Source organism: Aquarana catesbeiana, linkage group LG02 (assembly GCF_042186555.1).
Source record: "Aquarana catesbeiana isolate 2022-GZ linkage group LG02, ASM4218655v1, whole genome shotgun sequence".
Lineage (NCBI taxonomy): Eukaryota > Metazoa > Chordata > Amphibia > Anura > Ranidae > Aquarana > Aquarana catesbeiana.
This window is the reverse complement of record NC_133325.1, coordinates 759,472,642-759,497,710: the sequence shown is the minus strand read 5'-3', so window position 1 is coordinate 759,497,710 and position 25,069 is coordinate 759,472,642. Positions and strand designations below refer to the sequence as shown.

Here is a 25,069-nt window from a genome sequence, read left to right as displayed (position 1 = left end):
GCGTCAAAGTAGCAGTCTGCGCAACTTTGGGGTCATACAAGTGTGAATGGAGTCTCAGAGTCTGGCTAAAGCATGACCAGATCACTCATCCTCAGCCTTGGTCTTTGGCAAACTTTGGGTGGACGGGGGCTGAAATTGTTTTTTTTAGCAAATTAGAACGCTGTATGAACATAAGTTTTCACACTGTGCGGCAATGCTAAAATGCCAAGACATCAGGTGGTAGAAGTATTTAAAAGGTCACCACCATGAGTTAGGATGTAGATTATTCCAGTAAGAATCCTGGACCGCAGTTAAGGCCTGAAAATCCACCTTTCCACCCAAAAATGATAGGCCGACTTTTGACACTCCAGCCAAGCTACGGTTGTCACAGAAATATATTTTGGACCCTGTAGTAGATACATAAGATATGGGGAAATCATTCAGACCAGTAAGAAAAGCAACACGTGCAAAAGCCTAAAGTATCAGTAATCCATTTTGATGTACAAAATGTAATTTCTGCAACACTCTGGCAGAGTTTATATGCGGCATAGTCTGGAGACTGAACTGGTTTTTCACAATAGCAGCCAACACTGACATATTCATGGGTTCTTCTCCTATGGGACTTAAAACTTGTGTTTGATAGTGGCAGCAAGACCAAACTTTTAACCAGACAGATTTTGAGTTGGGAGTTAGAAATTTAGTAGGGCTTTAAGCCCTACTCTGCCCACACTACAACAGTTAAGTGCTCATTTTGCTCAGGGGAGAAGAGAAAGTCTTATACTCACCTGATCCTCTACTCCACCGGCAAACAACGCTCCCCCATAATCCAATGGTGGACTGTTCCTGGAGTCCTAATGTCCAGAGCTGGTCTATGGAGCCTGCTCTGGGCTTGATGACGTCAGAAACAGTCCACTGCACGAGACCGCAGGAGCTGCTGGAGAGGATCGGAGGATCAATAAGTATATCTTCCTTCATTTCTCCCCTAGACAAAAATGAGCACAGCCCCACTTGTAAGGAATTTTTTTTTTTTGCCCAGAGTTCAGCTTGATCTGAAAAGTCAAAAAGGACCCTGCATACCTTTCCAGAACTAGTGGATCACTATGACAGCTGGGCAACTAGAATTTACACAGGGAGAGTTTTGCAACAACATCCTCTGTTACGCATGCAGCAGGTTAATTTTATATGAAATCCCCACTTTCTAACAAGTTCAATACAGTAAAGATGGCCAGAGACACTGAATGCTTCTTAGACATGTGGACATGATCAGATTATCTAAATATATTTGGGTGGCTGGAATATTTGCCTATGGTGCAATAAAATCCGTCAGATGGAACAAACCACCAAACAAGACCGTTTTATCCTGACCGCTAGAATTTCCTCCCTTCCCTTCCAGAGCTCCTTTAGCTGGCAGTGTATTTGGCCTGTATTGGGAAAGCAAAATCAAACTTCGCATTGAGCATTTTCTACCTGGTTTTCTTCCTTATACCCGTGCAGGCTCTTGAGGTGTTCATGTTACAAATGGATAAATGTTAAATCTTTGCTTCTTGCCTTGAGAAAGTGTAGACACATGGAATGCTTTATTTATGCGAGCATTCCATGGCCAACTGATTTCAATTGTGCCCTACTGGGTCTACAGGTCCCCGGAGGCAAACAAGCAAAGCTGGAACATTTCCCATTTGACACAACTGATGCTTCAAAAGCTTGCATAGCTTATAATGGACAAGATAGGTAACAAATACTATTCGCTCATTAGCTGTGCTATAATACTAGACAGAGAGGTGCAGTTATAATTTGTGGTGTCTGACAACAGAGTTACAGCGTGGCTTCATTGAACATTATAGTAAACAGATCTGTGCAATGATTGCATATGTATGTATATATGTTAACGAGCCTTGGATCACAAAGTGCATCAAACGGGGAGTGACTCTTTAGCCTTGTACACATCAGGGTTCCTCTTGTGTAAGTGCAAAGTGCAGAACAAAGCATTTGCGTAAGTAACTTTCCTAAAGCCTTTAAAGCACCTTCAGCTCCTGTTTGGAGGTGTAATGCAAATATCTTAATGGTACTGCGGGCTGTCGCTTTAAACAAACCAGCAAAACAAACCAACAGCAAGATTCAGCAGGCTTCCAGTATGCATCAGTACCACCTGAAACTTAAAATGATATTAAACCCTAAGGTTTTTAAGCACTTTCACAGTATGCAGCTTCAATATCTTTTAAACCTTGCCTATGTTCCAGTTTAGAGGGGGAGAAAACACCCATGCATGATTTTTAGCTAAAGATAAGGCTATAATAAGGCTTACCTATAGGTGGTGTACATATCTCCTAAACGTGCACCGTTTAGGAGATATTAACTGTACATTCAGCCGGGGACATCACTGGCACATGCGTTCTGAAGGAACGGCCACATGTGCCGTTCCTTCAGAGTCCTTTGCCGTAAACGGCAGCTCCCACACGCAGTGACTTAATTGCGGCTCCGTCCACTCACACAGCCGGAGTCCGTGAAGCCCAGGTGAAGATGGAATCGTCTTAAGCGGTGACAGTGCACCGCTGGAAGGCTTCGTTTTCAGGTAAGTTTCACATGATGTGAAAGTATGCGGTGCATACTAGCACATTATGACAGTGCCTTGCCGTTTTTTTTGGTCAACACCCAGCGGTTTACTACTTCTTTAAGCTCGTGCCGTGACTGCTGCCTCAGGTTTCCTGCTTCAGAATGGCTGCTTTCTCTTGCAGAGTCCTATGGAGCCACCTTCACATGCAGGGGCTAGACTAGTATCTTCCTACACTGTGTGCATCAAAAGAAACACAAAGCCTGGTAGTCTAGGATGACAAGGAACTTCTCCTCCTACCTTCCCCAGCCCCCCCCCCCCTTCCTACTTCAAGTTAACAGACTGAGGGGAGACTGCACTGTCCACTGTTAACTCTTTCCTGTGAAGACTGGAAGCTCAGTTAAGCATCACAGAGAGAGAAGGAGCTAGCAGCATCAAAAGTTGTAAACTGCAACTTTTAACAGTTTAGTGGTGGAATGTTTATTTTATTGTGCTCAATGTGTTAAGCTAAAAAAAAACAAAAAAACACAGAGGGTTTAATACTACTTTAAGAAAAGCTTGGTGAAGCCTACTAGCTAATTTTGCACTTAAATTATAATCTGTAATTTACATCCCGAAACTGGTGCTTTAAAGGCTTCGAGAAAGCTGCAGAAAGCCCTACATATGCTTTGTAAAAGCATTGCTCCTATACAAGCTGAAGCCTGCATACACAGGGTCTTTGTGTGTGCAACGTCAAGCACATTAAAGTGTGCGTCGGAGCAAAATAAAAATATATATGCTGTATGCAATAGAAGCCGTGATTTATCCCATTAAGAATAATGCAAGCACAAAAAATACTTGTTGACCTGCCAGAAATCTAGTGTGCACCTAACTTCCTGTTTGAGCTGACAACGCTGCCTCTGCTGCACTGAAATCCCAACCAGAGTTATCAGCCCTGCCTGCTGGACTACAGAACTCCGCCTATCCACTGCCAATTTTTCTCTCCATATGCATACATTGATTTCTTTCCCAGTAAAACAATGCTACTCTCCTACTGACTTCCAAAAGACTACCAACACAATCTGTTTAGTTAAGACCTTTTTTTTTTTTTTTTTTTTTTTAGAGATGTAGTTCGGGGGGGGGGGGGGGGGGGGGGGGTGCCCACATCAGCAGGAACTGAGCTCTGAGCTCCCAACAGCTGCCCATGAAAGAAGGCTGGTGATAACACCGCAGGGATTAATAAAATCTGGTTTTCATTACAGGAACAAGATTAAAAAAAAAATGCTAGGGCATGTTTTAGAAGGGGAGATGGAGGTTTAGGGGTAAGTTTGTGCAATGCCTCGACACTTAAATGTCCACATTTGGACAAAGTAGAGATCGGTGAATTCTCATTTGATCATGGTTTCATCTTGCCTAAAATGCAAGAAATGCTGTGAAGTAGTAGCCATTTTTCCCCACATACAGCAGGGGGGCAGAGAAATATAAATTCCAGGAACCAGCCATTCCAAGGTAGTAGCCAACAGGCAATTTTAAAGCTCAACTGAAGACTCCGTATAATGAAATAAAGTCAGGCTGCATATAAAATAATAAATATTCCTTTCTTTCTGTGAATCATTACATACTAAGTGCTGCAGTGTTAAAAAAAGAAAATACACTGTGTTGGCAGCACATTGGAGAGTCGGAGCGCGGCTCTCACAAACCGCAACTCAAGTCTACAGCTGTCAGACACACACCCCCCACCCCCACCCCGCTCCAATCAAAAAGTGCTGCTCAGGGAGCAAGAGTGATGTTGTTTAGGGAATTGAGCAGGGAACCTGCTCAATGGAGACACTAGCTGATGCTTGTGTGTGAGAGCAGTGGTCTGACTCTTGAGGGCATTATAATGTCTGACTGCATTGCATTAATAAATATGGAGGCTTCAGTTGGGCTTTAGGTAGACACCGTTCACACCTGCTGCAATTGACAACAGAAAGAGGCTCAGAAAACGGAGGTGCCAGGTGATTTTTTTTTTTTTTTTTTAAAGCACTGGCAACCCGGCTCCTAAAAATTGCTTCATCCTGACATATGTCTAAATTAAACCTTAGAATATCACTAAATTACTCTACTGTTTAAAATGACTTGTGTGATAGCTATTATGATATCATATTTTCATGTTCAGGACAAAAGTTACTGGAAAATATTTAGCTAATATTTTAACAACTGCTCCAGTTCTGTTTAAGCTATAATACAGCCATAACTGCCAAGTGATATAAAAAAAGAAAAAAAGTTCTAGTTACACCTTGTGTCAAAGTGCAGTACTGCTACATTATTGGTTACAGATCTATGTGCTATAAAAACAGCTTTGGTACAATAAATTATCAAAAAAAAAAAATTGTATAATTCACAGCATAATTGTGAGGCAAAAAAATAAAAGCAGTCACATACAACTCTGCAATTTTTTTGTTTTGTTTTTGTTATTTCTGTCCTTAACGTTCAAAATGAACTGAAGACATTTTTGTGCAGAAGTGATAGTGGCGAGACCACATGCCTAGAGAAAACAAAAAAATAATGCAAAAGTATTTAAAAAAAAAAAAAACAAAAAAACAAAACAAAACAAAAAAAAAACAGGGATTAAAAAAAAACAAAAACTAAAATAAACCAAGAAGGGACACAGGTGTAGTTATTACCATCAAACGCAAACCACTACTTCTGTGACCTTCAACCATTAAGGAAGTCAGCTTTATGACACACGCAAAGTGACCTTGGAAAACTCTACAATTTAGTGGGTCACAAAAGTCTATTTTTTGTTTTTTTTTTTTATTTTTTTTAAAGAAAGGCCGCTTGAATTATCCCATTCTGGTTTTTATTTTATTTTTTTTTTCAGCATTAAGGACTGTCTGCAAAAACATGTCCAAAAGTGATTGCATCTGAAACGGCAGGCTCTTCTGACTCAGAGTCCAAAATCCATAAGGCCAAAGGTTCTCCCAAAGACCAACTCTCAGACCTTCCCAGGTACTGGCCAAAACTGACCGCTTGATTGCTTCTCAGTGCACCTTAAAACGAGACAGGATGGTTTTTACAGTTTGAGCTCACTGGTCTTCAACTGGCAAGACCCACAAATTCCCATTAAAATTGCTGCTTTTTCTTCCCAGATTGACACTAGGAGACACTGGTAAACCGCCAATTTGGATGGTGACTTGTACAATGTGACACAATTTAACCGTCCCTTTACTTATGGGTTGTCGAAGGTCCCTCCTTAATACAGTACTGCATTTTCTGCGCCCATTTTTATTTTTTTATTTTTAAGCCCCAAAAAGGACTAAAGGGGTGCATTTCTCTAATAATGTTGCTTTTTTCATGTTGGCAACTGACTATGTTCAGTATAACTTACTATGGTTAAAATATATAAATATATATATGTATGTACAAATACATATATAATTTTTTTTTTTTTTAATTGTTATAAAATAATTGCGATAAGAGTGTACAGAGTTAAATGGGGGTTGGGGGAGGGGGGTGGGGAAGCAAAAGGAGAGGTGATAACCCCCGGAGCCATCCAATAAATTGGGTTTGGACACAGCTCTTTAAAAAAATAAAAATAGTTTCAACTTCATTGTCCCTTTGCAATCATTTCAAGTTTAAAAAAATAGTCAGCTTTTCCCTGTTGTAGCGGTTAAGTGTGTTTATCTCCTTCTGATTAAAGCAGCTTTTGCACTTTGTTTTTTTTTCTTTTGTTTTCTTTTTTTTTTTTTTTTTGGAAAACAAACAAAAAACGCAAAAACAAAAATCACCACTTCTTAAAAATAAAGAAAAAAATAAAATTAAAAAAAATAGAACAAAATAAAGAAAAAAAAAAACACACAAGAAACAAACCTAAACTGAACTTAGTCACGAGCTTGCGACAGGACTTTGCTGAACACAAACTCCTGTCATGGGAGATTCTTCTCTATCAATGCCTTGCCTCATTGTCAGATGTCCCTCAGTTACATAGTGGGCAGGGCCTGTGTTTGTAGAATATTGGTACGTCGGATGGCCAGTGATGCCAGTCTCTTGGCGAGGATTTGAATAGACTGTTAAGTTAAGGTCCATAGTTCCATTCTGTCCAAAGTCCAAGGTGTTAGCAGCCATAGGGCGATTTTGGTAGGCCTGGTTGCCTTGGTTGCCAGTAGACGAAGAGGAGGTTGAGGAAGAAGTAGTTGAGGAAGACAAGGATGTCATGGAGTGGTGGCTGACCTCCATAGAATCTTGGGTGGAGGAGCTGTTGGATGGGGAATTGTAGACTCTGGGCCTCGTTCGGCTACCCAGTGACTGTCCATGGTGGTGGTGATGGTGGTGATGATGGTGGTGGTGAGAACTATTCCCATGATGATGCGATACGTTTTGTGAAGGGGGAACGTGAAATGTTGTCTCTTGGACTGGGTGGGTTTCAATGGTGACTTGTGTGGGTGCTTCAGTGACAGTCCAACCCACTGGTGGAGGAAACGGTTGTCGAACCTGCAATGAGAAATTGTATGAGATATGAGTAAATATTTCCGATGTTAATATAAAATAAACAAAAACAAATAATTCTGCTATTCACACCACCAACCTCTTCTTCGAGAATGAGGTCCTAATACAGAGAGAAAGGCATCAGAGGGGGTGAGCAAGTCTAGAGGGCGTTAAATACTACATAAAACAATAAAGTTTTACTGAATATCTGATGCAAGCAGTTGTGCAGCCTGCGTTTTGAAATTTTGCCCATTGGTACGTAAATATTTTCAGTATCAGACGTTATCTTTAGAGGCGATAAAAACAGCATCATAGCCCCTCTCCCTGTTAGAATGGATACAGGATGTGGAATGCTTGGTTATCATCAGGCCCAATTCACTAGGCCACAACACACGAAAATAGTTATTTTCAGCCGTGAATTTTTTTTTTAGCTTTTCCTGGCTCTTATTGTTGCAATTATTAACTATTATGTAAATAACAATGATTTTGATTCAGTGAATTAAGCAATTTTTCTATAAAACAGCATTCAATTGATCATCCTTTGTAATATAGTTGAATTTATTACAGTAGGAAAAGTACAGTATGAAATCATAAGAGGATAAGTCATTATTTTCATAATTGATTAGTTGGCTGATTATTGTGTCGATTTATTTGATAAAAAAACCTCAGTGTGGTGTGCAATTTAGTTAAATATGTAAAGTTTTAAAAAATCATTTTCTTGAATATCTCTATGCAGTGGTAAATATAAATAACCAGTTATATGGTTAGGGAACAAAATATCTAATCCACTCTGAGTAACAGACAGAAGAGACATACAGCGGGTAAAATTAATATTGAACACGTCACCATTTTTCTAGGTAAATATTTTTCTAAATGTGCTATTGACATTAACATTTTCCCCACGTCGGTAACAACCCATGCAATCCATACAAAGACACCAAAACAAATAAGTTCAGAATTGAAGTTCTGTGTAATAAAATGGAATGACACCGGTAAAAAAAAAAAGTACTGAAAATGCCAACTTAAATTTATTTAATACTTCGTACAAAATCCTTTGTGGGTAATGACAGTTTTAAGATGCCTCCTGTATGGAGAAACTAGTCGCATGCATTGCTCAGGTGTGATTTGGCCCATTCTTCCACACAGTCTTCAAATCTTAAAGGTTCCGTGGGCCTCTTCTATGAACTCTGATCTTTAGTTATTTCCATAGATTTTCTATTGGATTCAAGTCAGGTGATTGGCTGGGCCATTCTAGCAGCTTTATTTTCTTTGAAACCAATTGAGAGTTTCTTTGGCTTTGTGTTTGGGATCATTGTCTTGCTGAAATGTTCACCATCATTTCATCCCCATCATCCTGGTAGATGGCAGCAGATTTTTTAAGAACGTCTTGATACATTTCTCCATTCATCCTTCCTTCAGTGATATGATGTTTGTCAGTACCGTATGCTGAAAAACAGCCCCACACCATGAAGTACCCACCCCAAACCTCACTGTTGATATGGGGGGTGTTTTTGGGGTGATGTGCCATTTGACCTCCAAACATGGTGTGTATTATGGCATCCAAAGAGTTTAAAAGAGAAGGTGTTCCCCCCCCCCCGAATCATACTTACCTCAGTGGATGCAGCATCGGTCCGATGCTGCATCTGTCCCCCGGTGCCTCTACACAGAGAACCGAGCGATCGAACATCACAGATCGCTCGGTTTTCAGAGCTCCGTGAGCAGAGAGCTGTAGACTGTTAGTCACAGCTCTCTACTTTTCCCCTCCTCACTCATTGGAGCGCTGGGCTGTGGAGGGGGCGGGGGTGGCCGACTCAGGCTCTCAGCGGCTTGCAAAGAGGCTGAGCCAGATGTCAGTCCAGGTACCTGGCGGATCCAGACTTTGATGCGATGACACAGAGCCTGGACTGACATTCATGACATCAGACACCTTTTTATAGGCCATCAGTTGAGACTGAAGTAGCTGATATTAACTTGCACTCGCAAGAGACAGGATTGCTTTCCAATTACTGATAGATTGCAGCTGGTGTCTTGGCTTTCCATGCCTATTTGCACCTGCCTTTCTTCAATGTGTTCAATACTTTTTCCCCCGGTGTCATTCCATTTTATTACACATAACATCCTTTCTGAACTTATTTTGGTTTCTTTGTATGTATGGATTGCATGGGTTTTTACCAACATGTGGTGAAAATTTCATGTCAATAGCACCTTTAGAAATATATTTACCTAGCTACAGTGAGGGAAAAAGTACTTGGTACCCTGCTGATTTTGTACGTTTGCCCACTGACAAAGAAATGATCAGTATATAATTTTAAATGGTAGGTTTATTATTTTAACAGTGAGAGACAGAAGAACAACAAAAATATCCCCCCCTCCACATAGGCATAGACATTCAAAGCTGTGCTGTGAATTGACCAGATGTCTGCCAATTTATAGCACCCACCCTGACCAGGCTGGTTTTATCATATGTGTCAGAGAACTTATTAGAAGTTATCATGCTGATAACAGAAGAACAGAGCAGGATAAAGCCATGGGACTTAGCACTCTGGAGAGAGATAAGAAAACATTACAGATATATGAGCCCAGCTCAAATTTAATGAATCGGGTTCACATCCACTTTAAGGATTCGAGGCTGACATTTGGTAACTCAAACCTTCAGCTCCCTCCACATATTTTCTATGGAATTAAGGTCTGGAGACTGGCTAGGCCATTCCAGGACCTTAACGTGCTTCCTCTTGAGCCACTACTTTGTTGCCTTGGTCGTGTGTTTTGGGTCATTGTCATGCTGGAACACCCATCCACGACCCATTTTCAATTCCATGGCTGAGGGAAGGAAACTCTCACCCAAGATTGCACAGTACATGGCCCCGTCCATCATCCCTTTGATGCGGTGAAGTTGGCATGTTCCCTTAGCAGAAAAACATCCCCAAAGCATAATGTTTCCAACTCAACGTTTGCCATTGGGGATGGCATTCTTGGGACATAGGTTGCATTCTTCCTCTTCCAAACACAGCGAGTTGAGTTGATGCCAAATAGCTCGATTTTGGTCTCATCTGACCACAACACTTTCACCCAGTTCTCCTCTGAATCATTCAGATGTTCATTAGAAAACTTCAGACGGGTCTGTACATGTGCTTTCTTGAGCAGGGGGACCTTGTGGGCGCTGCAGGATTTCATACCTTCACAGCGTAGAGGGTTACCAATTGTTTTCTTGGTGACAAGGGTCCCAGCTGGCTTGAGATCATTGACAAGATTTTCCTGTGTAGTTCTGGGCCGATTCCTCACCGTTCTCATGATCATTGAAACACCACAAGGTGAGATCTTGCATGGAGCCCCAGATCGAGGGAGATTGACAGTTAGTGTGTTTTTTCCATTTGCGAATAATCGCACCAACTATTGTCACCCTCTCACCAAGCTGCTTGACGATGGTCTTGTAGCCCATTCCAGCCTTGTGTAGGTCTACAACCTTGTCCCTGACATCCTTGGACAGCTCTTTAGTCTTGGCCATGGTGGAGAGATTGGAATCTGATTGATTGCTTCTGTGGACAGGTGTCTTTTATACATGTAACACGCTGAGATAAGGCGCACTCTCCCTTTAAGAGAGTGCTCCTAATCTTAGCTCATTACCTGTATAGAAGACACCTGGGCGCCAGAAAATTTGCTGATTGATAGAGGGTCAAATACTTATTTCACTTATTAAAATACAAATCAATTTATAATTTTTTTTAAATGCGTTCTTCTGAATATTTTTGTTAAATTTGTCTCGCATAGTTAAAACAAACCTACCATTAAAATTATAGACTGATCATTTCTTTGTCAGTGGGCAAACGTACAAAATCAGCACTGTGCTTGCTGCCACCAATATATGTTAGCAGCAACAGCATGCTTTTTGTAACACCTGTCATGATGATAAAACAAAAGGTAGCCCTGTATAGTACAGAAACAGCAGAAGAGCACCACCATAAAAGGTGTTTATTATTACTTTCACAGTGTGTGTGTGTGTGTATATATATATATATATATATATATATATATATATATATATATATATATATTACACACACACACACACACACACACACACACATATATATACATACACACATTAAATATACCCAGAAGTAAGATATAGAGGGTATGTCTCTTATGTATCACAACATCCCAGTTAAATGCCCTCTTTACTGAGACATCTGGGGTCTATTAGACCTCAGATCTCTCCTCTGCCCTTAAAAACATCTGAACAAACAGAGATCAGTTTGATCAAATACTTTCACTAGCCAGTAATGGCTTGTTTACATTCTGGCAAAACCGCAAATGATAAAATACTCATCGCTTCCAATTTCTTAGACCATAGAGATAATCGGGAACGTTCCCGTCCTCGGTCACCTCTATGGTAAAATGCCGGAACCGCCAGCTTCAGTCCCGGGCCACCCAAAGGCTATTGCTTTGGGTGGATTTTTTCTGGGAGGTGGCACCGCCCCCCAGGTTATTCCTTGCCTTCCTGTTTGCAGTCTCTGACCAACTCCTGTATCCTGTTTGCAGTCTCTGACCAACTCCTGTATCCTGTTTGCAGTCTCTGACCAACTCCTGTATCATGGCCGCAGTCTCTGACCATCTCCTGTATCATGGCCGCAGTCTCTGACCAACTCCTGAGGTGGAGCTCTAATGAGAAGAGGTGGGGCATAAAGAGGAAGGGGTGGATCTTAAACAGGAAGGGGCGGGACAAGTTTAGATGGGGAGGGGGCACGATTTTAGTCTTGCCTAGGGCAGCAAAAACCAAAATACACCGCTGATGCCAAAATAGTTTAACCCACCAGACTCCACCTATAAACTTAAACTAACAGGGATATGGAAAACAGTAATTACACACTATCAAATTTTCTGCTCAAAAGTTTAAGCAATAAAATCCTGAACGTGGTCCCCTTGCTGGCATTTAGAGTCTTGCATTAGACAATTACAGCTTACCTGAGGACTGTGCGTCTCACAATCCATAGCTTGAACAGCAGCAGTAAAGTGTCCTCCACTGTGTCTGTGTTGATGGGTTGGATCAGACCTTGCTCTTCCACTATTACTCGTCCCAGATGAGCCACCTAATAGTGGAAAAGAAAAATGGTGGAAGAGGACATTTTTAAAGAGGCTACAATTCTGCAAATAATGTGCCACTGCTGTCTCCTCTCTGCTATTGACACAATTAGACAGTATCACCACATTTGTGAACTAATTTCTCTCCAATATTGCTCCTCTTGCACAACAGCTTACAACAGCAGACACTCCCAGTACAAGTCTAAAGAGTACTTTTATATAATTGCCTGCAAATTTTTAATCTCTGACAAGTATGTAACTGCAAGTTGTTGATGCATTGTACTCTATTCATGCACGCACTAAAATGTTTATCAGATTGCAAACAAAGTATTGATGTGCAGGTTTACCCTGCTTTAACCACCCTGAAAAATGCTCCAGCAGTCAGCTAAAGCTTCACTCCACACTCATGTTCTCCCATCACGAAGTTCAACAGCTCTGTGGTACACTGCTGGTCATACCTGAGCTAGAGGATGTGCTTGAGGTGGTTCCTGATGACTGAGACTGCTCCATAGCTGGACTTGTAGATACACTGTTACTTGTATTTGTACCTTCGTCAGCAGTTTTCTTGAAGAAACTATGTTGTAGAGCATAGTACGGCTGGATCCGCGTTTTGGGATCATAATCTAGCATCCTTAAAATGAGGTCTTTAAACTTTAAGTAGTCCGCTACAGTGTGACCTGATTCCCCCGCCCGCCGACCTCCCGGACCTCCAGTTTCTACTCCAAGTATATTATGAAGTTTCCGTGTCCCTGGTGGTTTGTACTCCTATTAAGAAAACAGAAAACAGGTATCAGTAAATCACGTACAAAGCAATCTATGTACCCCATAACACCCACCAGCTGAATCAAGTAAAAAGGTTAAAAGCCCTTCTATTGCCCCTCCCACCAGGCCCCCCCCCCCCCCCAAGAAAAGGATCTGTGGCAGCGTGTCTTTTGTCACCCTGCAATCCAGTAATATAAACTTGATAGGCTGGCGGAGCTTTTAAAGTCTGACACATAACCTGAAGTTGGGGGTTTCACCACCATATTACTGAGTAGCATAGCTGGCAAAATGGAAGCTTCCATACCCTTGGTGTTGTCTTTCTAAATGTTTCAGGGGGATCAGATATTTCATTGGTCAGTCCAGACCCCCAATGTCACTACAAGCATGAATGGGTGATATTGCAGAAGAAGCACTTCCCAGGATGAGAGGTACACTTTACATCCTCTGCACTGCATAGTAAATTGGTTCCGTTTTCAAGCACACGTAGGAACTGCTCCAAAGCAGACTTTCATTTTCAGTTACTTGTAACCACATTTAAAATTAGTAGATAATGCATTTGAAGGTTTTCGGTCACTAGAAAATGCATACGTTACCTTTTTCCCGTCTTTGGTCTTCTTTAAGTTCCAAGTGCCATCTGGCGTCTTCTCAAAGAACTTCCTGGCTTTTGGTGCTTGGTCGAGAATGTGAGCAGGTGGGATTCCCAAAACTTCCACTATTTTATTCATCTGGTCAACCTGTTAAATACAAAATAACAAAATGCTTAATCAATTCAAAGTGTGCACGCACTATAGGTTTACTAGCCTATCCATCACAGGGAAGAACCAATGGTAAAGCGCAACCACGGGAACTGTCATTGCTGTATGCATATTAGGACTCACCGAATTTCAGGGCTTCCTGGGAGGGTCACAAGACATTTGACCATGAAAGAAGGCAGCTTTAGGTGCCTGCTATACAGGTCAGTCTGCAGTTCAGTTTTAAAGGGAACGCGAGTTTACTTTATGACATACTTAAAAAAAAAAAAAAAAAATTAAGAACGCCTGTAAATACTTAATACAGTAACTTAGAGATTGATGGTGCTACACAGATTCATCTATCCATGTTCAAACCATTTTATGTTATAAATGCTGTGGGGGAAGTGGACAGTTCAGACTTCCTTTTGTCCGGTTATGCACTCTAGTTTTTCCTGGGGAATTTTAACCACTTCCGGACTGCCCTATAGCAGATTTACTGCTACAGGGCGACCCTCCTGTGTAGGAGAGATAGAGATAGGCAGTATGGTCATTTTGTCTAAAATACTATACTATATCCCTTCCACTTTACAAACTATGAACCTGCTGCGCTCTATAGGGAAGCAATTGAATCATAGCATTCCACTTCAGTCTGAGGCCTCCTTAGTTACAGTCTATCTACAACCCTAAGTTACCCGATAGTCTAACCAATCAGATGATCACACCTTGGTTGCAGAAGTATCTTTTCCACTATAGACACCTAGTGAACCCGGTGACTAGGGTACTACTACCCTTTGACGAACTTAGAGCTTAAAGCATGACCTCCCCCGTACTGCTTTCTTTGGGTACCTTCAAATATGGCACTACGCTCTTACTATCTCCTTGACTCTTCAGTTCTCCATACCTTCCCCATTTGAAAGAGTAGTCTTATCTGGCCCCTCACAGAGAGGACTGACCTCGGACATATATAAAATTCTTCTGACAACCTCTTATTGGGGAAAAACAGCTATATGCGTAAATGAGAAGAAAATCTTGTGGAGGAACTGTCTCCTGAACAATTGAGAACTATATGGTCTAGTGCGGCTAAGAGCTCTATATGTACACTTTATAAAGAAAACACTTATAAGGTGCTCTTTTGTTGGTGTCTACCACCATCTCGCTTACACGCCATATACCCATCAGCTGCAAACTGCTGCTGGAGAGGTCTTCAAGACCGGGGCACGTTACTCCATATTTACTGGAACTGCCCAGCTCTCCAGCCCTATTGGCGCTCAGTACAGGGGCTTCTCCATCGGCTGTTTGAGGTAGATATCCCCTTCTCTCCCCTAAGCTGTTTCTACTCGGCCTTCTCCCTCCTAAACTCCCCGGATTAGCAAAAAAACTGGCCCCACATATACTTACAGCGGTGCTTAGTGGCCCTACACTGGAAAAATCGACATCCCCCAACACTTTCAGACCTCTATGCCAGAGTTAAAGATGTGGAGCTCATGGAGTCTATGTCGGCCCACTTAGAAGATTATATGGCTCGACATATGGCAATTTGGGAGGGCTGGTATCTCCGGGTGGAACCCCCTTGATTGCTTGGGGCACCCACTGCCATGTGGGCTGAGTCTGTGCGGGATTCTGGAGTGATGAGTCTAGCTGGTTGGACTTATTTTTCTATATTATTTCTATATTCTATACTTTCCCTAATAAAATATACTTCCCCTAATAAAAGCAGCACATAGTACACTAAAACACTGGCTAGGCACACAGTTGACCCTTTGATCGCCCTAGATGTTTAACCCCTTCCTTAGTACAGCGACAGTGCATATGTTTAGCACAGATCACTATATTAGTGTCAATGGTTACCATAAAAGTGTCAGTGTCTGATTGTGTGCCGAAATATCGCAGTCCTATAAGTGCTGGACCCTGTTCTTTTACTCAATACCCATCAATTATACCTATAGATGATTATAAGGCGATTGCCTGGTATTTGTACGTTTTGTTAAAAAGGCAGTTCACAAAAGTGATACATTATCAACACCCCCAACCCAATTTTCAATATCCAATTCCTCCTGTACAATACGCTTTGAAAAAGACGGTATCCAACTCTCCATTATTGAAGACAGGATTTCTCACTGCAAACCTCTTGAAAGAGAGTGACTACAGGCTCTCCTCACTTAGCGACCAGGTTCCGTTCCAACGACCAGGTCATTAAACGAATTGGTCATTGAATGAGAAGTCACAAGTAATCAATATTTTAAGCATTCTTAACTACTGTACTGTATTGTGAAAAAAAGGTCTAAAAACGCACAACTCCAGCTCAATAACATTTTTTTAATTTGCATAAGTACAGGACACAAACGAAAATTCTGTACTGTACAAGGATGTATAGTAGAGCTGCACAATTAATCGTTAAGAATCGAAATAGCGATCTTTTTACCTTCCGATCTTCAAAACAGCATGTCACGATCTATTTAACAAGTGCAGAGAGTTCTCCCAGCTGGAAAAAAATCTGGGCAGCCTGCCAAGTTTTATTAAAACACGCTTTTCGTTCTTTATCAAAGGAAGGAACTCCGGCGTGTAGATGAGGGAAGTTTAACCATTTAAAGACCAAACCTTTTCTGACATTTGTTGCTTACAAAATCATTATTTTCTGCTAGAAAATTACTTGGAGCACCCAAACATGAATTTTTTTTTTAGCAGAGACCCTAGAGAATAAAATGGTCGTTTTTCAAACGCAATTTTTTTTTAAATACACTTTAATTTAAAAAAAAAAAAAAACACAGTAAAGTTAGCCCATTTTTTTTTTTTTGTATAATGTGAAAGAAGATGTTAAATCGTGAAAGAATCGTGATCTTTATTCTAAGCAAAAAAATCGTGATTCTCATTTTAGCCAAAATCAGTTCTAATGTATAGCGCGTCGGGTGGGGAGAGCTGGTCGCAAGTCCAAGTGGTCCTTAAACAGGTAAGTCGGTAAACGAGGAGTATCTGTATAGTAATAATAATTTTGCTCTTACTTCGTTGGCTCCACTAAAGAGGGGCTCTCCAGTATGCATTTCTACCAAAATGCACCCAAGGGACCACATGTCAATCGCAAGGTCATAAGGCATTCCCAGTAAAACCTCTGGAGACCGATAGAAGCGAGACTGAATATATTGGTATATCTGTGGATTAAAAAAAAAAAAAAAAGTTTATAAATTAGATTTTTCATAACAATACAGAGACAAGCTTCTAACTACCTGTTAATTCAATTCGCTCCACACTTTAAACTCAGTGCTCAAGTAATGCTGGGAAAAAATAATATGCTGCAAAAGGCATTGTAACGAAGGATATTGCCTTTTTTTTTTCCTCCAGTCTGAAGGTTAAGGGGAAATTAAAAGTCAGGTAGTATATGTACCATAAATACAACCAGTGATGAACACTTATACTAGGTGAATTCTACATTGTATACTTAAATGGTGAACTAACAAATTCTATTGAGTTGATATGTGAACTGTCTTTTTTACAGACAAATGATTTCCAGTGCACTGCGGGTTAGTTAAAGAGACAGTATAGCACTAGCAGTCTGCTTTGAGGCATGGTGTTGGACTGAAGCATCAGTTGAAGCCACCAGATAAGGCACGAGTCCGTGTGACAAGTCATTCACTTTTACATGTACATTTCAGCCTGAGCTACTGAGGTCTGTAAAACAGGATTTCTACACGAGGTCGTACACAACAAGGAAACATGTAAAAAGGCAGTCCATTGTGCCACCTCCTAGCTAGATAAGGGATATCTTTTTATACAGACTTGGGGGGGCCACACCCTAAAAATGTGTTTACATTCAAGATAGTGCTGCTATATGACCGCAAACAGAACAAAATAGATTACAGCGCACACATACAAAAATGACATTTAAACCCTGAAAAGCTATTTAAAACACCTCTTAAAAAATATGGGGATTTGGTTACACCATATGGCCACATAGTGCTAAGCCCTCTACTACTAGTGCCAAGTCCTACATTATTCATACAATGAAAGGTCCTGGCATCTCTGAGCTGCAGGACCTTTTATTCTATGAATAGTATAGGAGGACCCACTGATAATGGGGTACTTTGACGCAGTAGTGGGCTTAGAGCCATATGGTGTAACCAAACCCCCATATTTTTGAATATGTTCAGGTGTTTTAACTAGCCTTGCAGGATTTAAATGTCATTTTTGTATGTGTGTGCTGTAATCCATTTGCTCTTTATATATATATACACACACACACAGAATACTTCCTACTGATCTACCCCCAAAAATTACCATAATAAAGATTATATGGTTGATTTAATAAAGGCGAGTGCAGTTGCTCTAGATCTTCGTAAATGAGGGGAAGCTCTGCTGATTAATACCATCCAATCATGTGCAAGCAAAAAAAAATTTTTCTTTAATTTTTTTTTTTCATTTCCTTGCTTGTGATTGGGTATTCTTTGCAAATCTTTACTTAATTTACTAAGCTCTGGAGCAACTGCACTTGCAGTGCACAGTACATTTGCCTTTAGTAAATAAACCCCTATGTATTAAAAAAAAAAAAAAAAAAAAAAACACACACAACATGTTAAAGTGAACCTCAACACTACTATGAACAAAAACGAGCAGAATGAAAGAAAAGGAAAAGGGAAGGGGAAAGGAAAAAATAAGGTTTCAATTGTAAAATGTTGGCTTTCTCATCATTTTTACTTCAGGGACGATGGTCACCAGTACAAATAATGAACCTTCGCCAGCAAGGACACAGTAGCAAAAAACCTGGCAGAGGCTCTGTTTCCAAAATCAGGAGATACACTTTAAAGCAGAAGGTAGCACCAGAAAATCACAAAAAAGCACTCATTTACCCTTTGCCCTAGTTGGCAGGAACTTCCAAAGTCCACAATCTTAATGGCGCTTCGCTTGGGATTACAAAGCAGGATATTTTCAGGCTTTAGGTCACAGTGAATGATACTCAGCTCTGGAGTTGCCAGGAAAAGCAGTGCAGTGCACATCTGCTGTGCAAACTTTCGTGTCAGGTTGAGAGAAACACCACGAAAGTTGGTGTTGCGTAGCAAGTCGTACAGATTGTAGGAGAGCATTTCGAACACGAGGCAGAGGTGGTTTCGGAACATAAAATGGCGCTTTAGATGCACTGAAAAATAAAAAAAAAATAAAACATTTTACTGTATTGAACTTGCAGCAAGGGAAAACATCTTAATAAAGTGTAAAGTACGCATATAATAATATAGAATAGTACCTTCCCCTAGAAGCAAAGAAAGCATCTGGATGACGACATTACAAATTGATCCATTTTATTGCAAATGTCAAAATCAAAATTCATGGCAGAAAAAAAGGACACAGTGGGAGAGTAAAAGATTAGCACATTTCGCACTATTAGAGCTTAATCATAATCATGGTTATGATTAAAGGGGTTGTAAAGGTTTTTTTTTTTTTTTTAAATAACAAACATGTTATACTTACCTCCTCTGTGCAAGGGTTTTGCACAGAGAAGCCCCGATCCTCCTTTTCTGGGGTCCCCCAGTGGCACTCCTGGCTCCTCCAATTCCCAAGTGCCCCCTCGGAGAGCCGTTTTACATGGGGGCACCTGTGCGGGAGCGCTCGAGTCCTGCTGATGCGTCCATTGACACAAACAGCAGGATTCGGCCCCGCCCCCGGCTCTTGTGTCACTGGATTTGATTGATGGCAGCGAGAGCCAATGGCTCCTGCTGTTATCAATCTATCCAAAGAGGACCTGAGACAGCTGCTGGAGCGGCTGTGCTCATCCCTGATGGAAACATTGGGTTCAAGTAAAGGGGGGGCTCTGGGGGGCGGCAGCACTACAGGAGTTTTTTCACCTTAATGGATAGAATGCATTAGAGTGAAAAACCTTGAGGGTTTACAACCCCTTTAAGAGCTAACCTTTTACTCCGCAACGGTGTTATTTTTCTGCCTTGAATTTCGACGTTTGCAATAAAGTGGATGAATTTGGAGTGCAGCCTGCAAGCTGAGTTGGCACCCTACTGGAAGGTGTGTTAGGTGTGTTCAGAGTGGACTGACCTGGACCAGCGTTTTCCTGTTTATAGTACCCCCCCCCCTTGAGTGAAAGAGCAACTACACCTCCTCCCTCGACCAACAAGCAAAAAAATTGTAATAATAAAAATAATAATATCAACCCATTCACTTTGTTTTCAAGAAATACCTATTTTGAGACCCAGAGATCTTAACAGTGTGTACCACATATTTATATTAAGAATAAAAGAAAGCAAATACAAAGGAAGAAAAAGGCAGACAGAAAAAAAAAAACTTAAAAGGAAAGGGAAGGCAGAGATAGAAGTGTTTAAGACCTTAAGGATTTAGAAAGGAAAAGCAAAGGGAAACAAAAATAAAGAACTGGAAGAGAAAGAGATGAGATGAGATAAGATGAGAGGAGAGGGCAGGGAAAGCAATGGAACAGAAACAGAGGATGATAGAAAAGAGAAAATAAGAAATGGAAAGAGGGAAGACTGCGATGAGACCCCGGGAAAGGTGGAAAGTGTAGACCAGTGGTTCTCAACCTCAGTCCCCAAGTACCCCCAACTGGCCATGTTTTCAGGTTTTTCTTTATTTTGCACAGCTGATTTAAAATCAATATCAATAACATGGTATTGATAAGAGCTATCTTATCCAAAGGAAGTTTCCAAAACATGACCCATTGGGGGTACTTGAGGACTGAGGTTGAGAACCGCTGGTGTAGACAACCAACATTGGATAAAATATATTCTAGAACCGATACATACTTTCTGTATGTCAAACAAACCAAGATGTCATAAGAAGTTGGGAAACAAATATTTTTTTAGTAGAGCAGCCTTACCGATATAGTACTTCATCTCTGTGTCATGTTTGTTCATCAGCTCTAGAAGTCGTACTTCAATCTGGGCTTGATTTAAGAAAGCTTTCTTGTTCTTTATGATTTTAATTGCCACCCACTCCTGCTCCACGCGATCGTATGCCTTTACAACCTAACAAATGCACACACACACACACGTGTTATAAAACATTTCCTGCTATTAAGGTGACAAGTACATTTTAGAGGGCAAAGCATACTAGGAACTCGGGCATTATCTGAGAATTGTAATTTAAACTCTAGACAAATACAAACGTGTACATTTGTGTAAACTTTTAAAGTAAAAAATGTGAAATACACCATTCAGCCTGAAGAGGGCACTGTTTCATTAGATTTGTATTTTGTCTCAATCTTTATTACTATTATTATACAGGATTTATACAGCGCCAACAGTTTGCGCAGCACTTTACAACACAAGGGCAGACAGTAGTTACATTAATACAATCGAATACAGGAGGAATCAGAGGGCCCTGCTCGTTATTCACATAATATTCTCATGAGTGTACTTGTACTTAAAAAAAATATATATACATTAGTCCTAATGACTATCAAAAATGTAATTCATATAATGTAAACATTTAGCCCTCATTCACATTGGAGCAACTTGTCATGCGATTTGACCTGTCACACCCTACTGTCGGCAATGGCCATGTTAAAATAGATGCGGCGCTGACTTTGTGGTGCTGCGTTGATTTGAAAAAGTAGTTCCTGCACTACTTTTGGCGATTTCGGGTGCGACTTGCATAGGCATCTGTGCATGAAGACGCACAGATGTCTTTAAAACCATACTGACACGCGGCTCTGAAATTATGCGATTTCAGATGAAGTGGCATGATTTCAAAACCGCATTCAATGTGAACGAGGTGTTAAAGTGGTTCTAAAGTTAAAACGTCTGTTACCTTCATGCATTCTCTGCATCAAGATAAAAAATGTTTCACCACTTGTTGTGCAGGAAGTGAGTAGAAATCTTCCAACAACTAGGAAGGGTCTTCTGACGGGTTTTCAGCATTTCCTATTTTCCCCCCACCAAACCCCAAAAAAGTTTTGATAACAGCATATATATTATTATACTAGCGTTCCATCAGAGGAAATTCCTACACTGATATTATAATATAGCAACTGTAAAAGACATCCTATCCCTAGATGCTTGTTGCTCTAGGAACATCTAGCAACTTTTGGAGGAACCCTGGCTGAGAAAGGCTGCTCCAGGATAAGCGCTTGCTTACACTAGAGGTTGGGGGCCAGTAAAACCCTGCGGCTGAGATGCCTTTTTACTGCCCTCAACCACTATCCTTTAGCTAGAAAGGCAGCAGCTGGAAATGTACACATGTATCTTGAGCTGGATGAATACACCCCTGCCAGGCTCAGCGGGCGCTACTGCCCACTGAACGCGGCCCATTCAAGTGAATGGGGCCATGCTGCAACTGCCCCACAACAGTGTATAACACACACAGTTACAGTGTGGTAATCCGGCATTTAGGGGGGTTAAAACTTGTGCGTTTAGATTCTGCCTTCTCTTCAGAGAGTATCTAAGAAGCAGTAAGAAAGCGATCGGAACGCACATACCATCTGAACGCAAAAGCAAGTCATCTGAGCAAAGCAAGTGTAAATGAGGCCTGTTATGATCCCTAGTAGGTAATATAGATAATACAAGCGGCCATTGATGTTGGGAAATTTGCGGCGAGCTTGAAAACGCTGCATAAAAGGCACTCAGCAATGATCTACAAGTTGCTAGAAGTGCTGCAAGACAGACCTTTCACTGACTGCTATCTGATTCTGAACAAAAAAAAACACTATGGGGTTGATTTACTAAAGGCAAATAGTCTGAACTAGTGCACTCGCTCTAGATCTGAGGGGAACATGCAAGGAAAATAAATAAACTGCATTTTTGCTTGCACATGATTGTATGATATAAATAAGCAGAGCTTCCCCTTACAAGCGCACTTGTAGTGCACAGTATATTTGCCTTTAGTAAATCAACCTCTATATTCTGTAGGAGAGTTTCTACTTCATGGAGAAATAAAATTAGTATGACTGCTATTGAGGAACAAAGTAGACAGCATTTCTAATAAACTCAATAGAAAAGGAGGTGTCAGTAAAACCTTTCTGTCCCATTCTGCAGCTGGAAACCAGTGACATCAGGGTCCAGTCCCTGTGTCTTTGCCTCTGCTAGGTGAAAGGCTCACAGATATCTACACTCAAAAACAAAAAGTACCAAAGTGAGTGTAATCCCCACACTAAACTCATGCTACACCGGCACCTAGTGGTGGATTACCTATTCATTGCTCCCTCACAAACTTATTTCCAATGGTGCTTTGAAATTAGTGACTAAGTCTTGCATATGAATAATTATTTTCTGAAAAAAGTGTTCGTTTTTAGAAATCTCTTCATAGGGCAAAGAATAATAAAACGGCAGTTACCTGACCAAAGGAACCTTTCCCAATTAAGGAATCTATTTCATAGCGATCCATCCACTTCTCGCCATTCTTTACGATGTAGTCGTAGTTGTCGTCATCGTAGCCATCATTGTATACCTTTCTCTCCTTTTTGTGACTGGAATCATCCCCTTGTCCTTGCTGATGCCGCCGCTTCTTTTTTGCATAGTAGACCTGACAGGGAAATGACAGAAAAATCAGAGTTCCTGGTGACAAAACCACTCAAAAGGGAGAAGTCCAGGCTGAGCTTGTTTGGCTGTACTTCTCATACGGGTCACAGGAATGCAATTTTTTTCGTTTTCAGCAGAGAGCGGTCTGAAGTGCGCTCTCTGCTGACGTCGCACAGATCAGTCCAGGCACCTCGTCATCCCGACAATAAAGTCTGGATCCACCAGGTGCCTGGACTGATGCCTCTCTCAGTGAGCTGCTGAGAGACAGATGGGTGCTCCGCCCCCTCCACGGCTCAGCATCTAATGAGCAGAGAGGAGAGCTGCTGACTGATAGGCAGCAGCTCTCTGCTCTGAGATCTGTGAGAACTGAGCCATCGGTGGTGTTCGATGGCTTGGTTCTCAGTTCAGAGACGCCGGGGGGATAGGTGCAGCATTGGTCCGATGCTCCATTCACAAAGGTAAGTATGATGGGTTAAAATAATAAATAGAATAAAAAAATACTTCTCTTTTAAGCCATTTACAGTCCTACATTTCCTAAACCTGTTTGCTTGGCAAGTCAGTTCACCATTTATATACATGGCAATCTAGGGGCATGAAAAAATGTGACCCCTGATGACGCAACTGACAAAACGCATAGGGAGGAGCTTCTGAGACACGCCGCTTCCTGCATTTGAAGCGCAGCTCATCAAAAGCGGTTTCGATTTCCACTTTCATCTAAAGATGCCCGTTTTTATCAAGTAAATGTAATTATAAACGTTTTTAAGAAATTCCATTTAATTGGTCATACTACACTATGAGATGTCCTTCTATCCTCATCCCTGGCGAGGGAGTTTGTTGCAGAAAGCCTTAAAGGTGTAGGAGCACCGCTATCCATATAGAGAGCAATAACTGTCCTGGATCACATAAAGGAATGAGGACAGACAGCGGACACACCAGGGGATTTTTTATCTGAGCCATCTTTGACCTTACTTTGAAAAAAGAGGGTCAAATCTTTCTGGTGATTGGGGTGTGAACATGGTGGTGGAGAGGAATTACATTTTTCTATCACACATATGGATGGATTAAAAGACACGGAACACACTATTTATAGACTATAAATGTATTCATATCACTTATTTTTATTGGAGATATATGTTTATGAAGGTTATGTCTGTACACACATTTTCAGACACTATGGATATAGTTTTTTGACAGTGGGGTCCTTTTTTTTAGAACTTTGTATGGAGCTTTGTTTGGCTTTAAGACGTGCAGCTCATAAGATGTGATTTATTTAATACTGGTGTTTTTGTTGGAATTTGCGCAGGTATTGCTTTAAGATTTGAATCTAGGGGCATGGGCAGGATGAAATATAAGAGGATGAGACTCTGGCAGCTGTTGCCTGTACTTCTTCACAGAGCCGCTCACTGCCCAGCCGCACGTCCAGCCTCCACAGAGCAGTCTGACCCTACTGACTTGACAATACCTCCTTGGGGCCCGTGATGACCAATAAAGGCACAGATAAACAAGCAGCTATGGACGGGCAAGATGGTGACTGAAGCAGTGTCTCACACTCCACTAATCCTGCAGAACAGGATGAAGGCGCTGCAGCCTGGCTGTAAAAATTTGCGAGAACCACTAGCAAAAACATAAGTCGCAATAAACTGACCCACAGCCAGCTATAGGCCATCGCTTTACTATTCATCTTGAGGGGGACTCCAACCACAATGGACGCTGTGTGCGCAGACATTTCCAGTAAAACCCTGGCTGATAATCCTGACACTCATGGAAAACTCATACAGCTCTGATCCTCCCTCTGATAATGAATAAATGTGGTGCACCTTTTGGCAACTTAGGCAGCCCATAGATGGTGCAAATTTCTTTCCTGCAACCACGGGTTGCAGAAAAGAAATTCACAGGATTTCCCCATCAACACATACAGTGTTGACAGGAGAATTCCTCCTGCTGAGCCATTGTCTTTTACTGGCAGGGGCGGGTGGGGGAAGCCGTTCCTGCTGGGAGAAGACAGAGACTATCGCTAGTGGAAATAGCAGCCGCTAGCGATAATTGGAAGCGAATCCAGCAAG

At 41.3% G+C, this 25,069-nt stretch overlaps 1 protein-coding gene across 1 annotated transcript in view; it reads right to left on the bottom strand.

Annotated features, from left to right (window-relative positions):
• Positions 1 to 5,331: 5,331 nt before the first annotated feature.
• Positions 5,332 to 25,069, bottom strand: part of DYRK1A (dual specificity tyrosine phosphorylation regulated kinase 1A) — a 140,412-nt gene continuing 120,674 nt past the window's right edge. Inside the window, exons 5-12 of the mRNA XM_073617207.1 lie at positions 22,822 to 23,010; positions 20,369 to 20,516; positions 18,384 to 18,670; positions 16,545 to 16,691; positions 13,408 to 13,548; positions 12,511 to 12,817; positions 11,936 to 12,060; positions 5,332 to 6,979 (exon numbers count right to left, since the gene is read on the bottom strand). Coding sequence (XP_073473308.1) covers positions 6,374 to 6,979; positions 11,936 to 12,060; positions 12,511 to 12,817; positions 13,408 to 13,548; positions 16,545 to 16,691; positions 18,384 to 18,670; positions 20,369 to 20,516; positions 22,822 to 23,010 — 1,950 coding nt within the window. The 3' untranslated portion in view covers positions 5,332 to 6,373. The remainder of the gene's footprint in view (positions 6,980 to 11,935; positions 12,061 to 12,510; positions 12,818 to 13,407; positions 13,549 to 16,544; positions 16,692 to 18,383; positions 18,671 to 20,368; positions 20,517 to 22,821; positions 23,011 to 25,069) is intronic.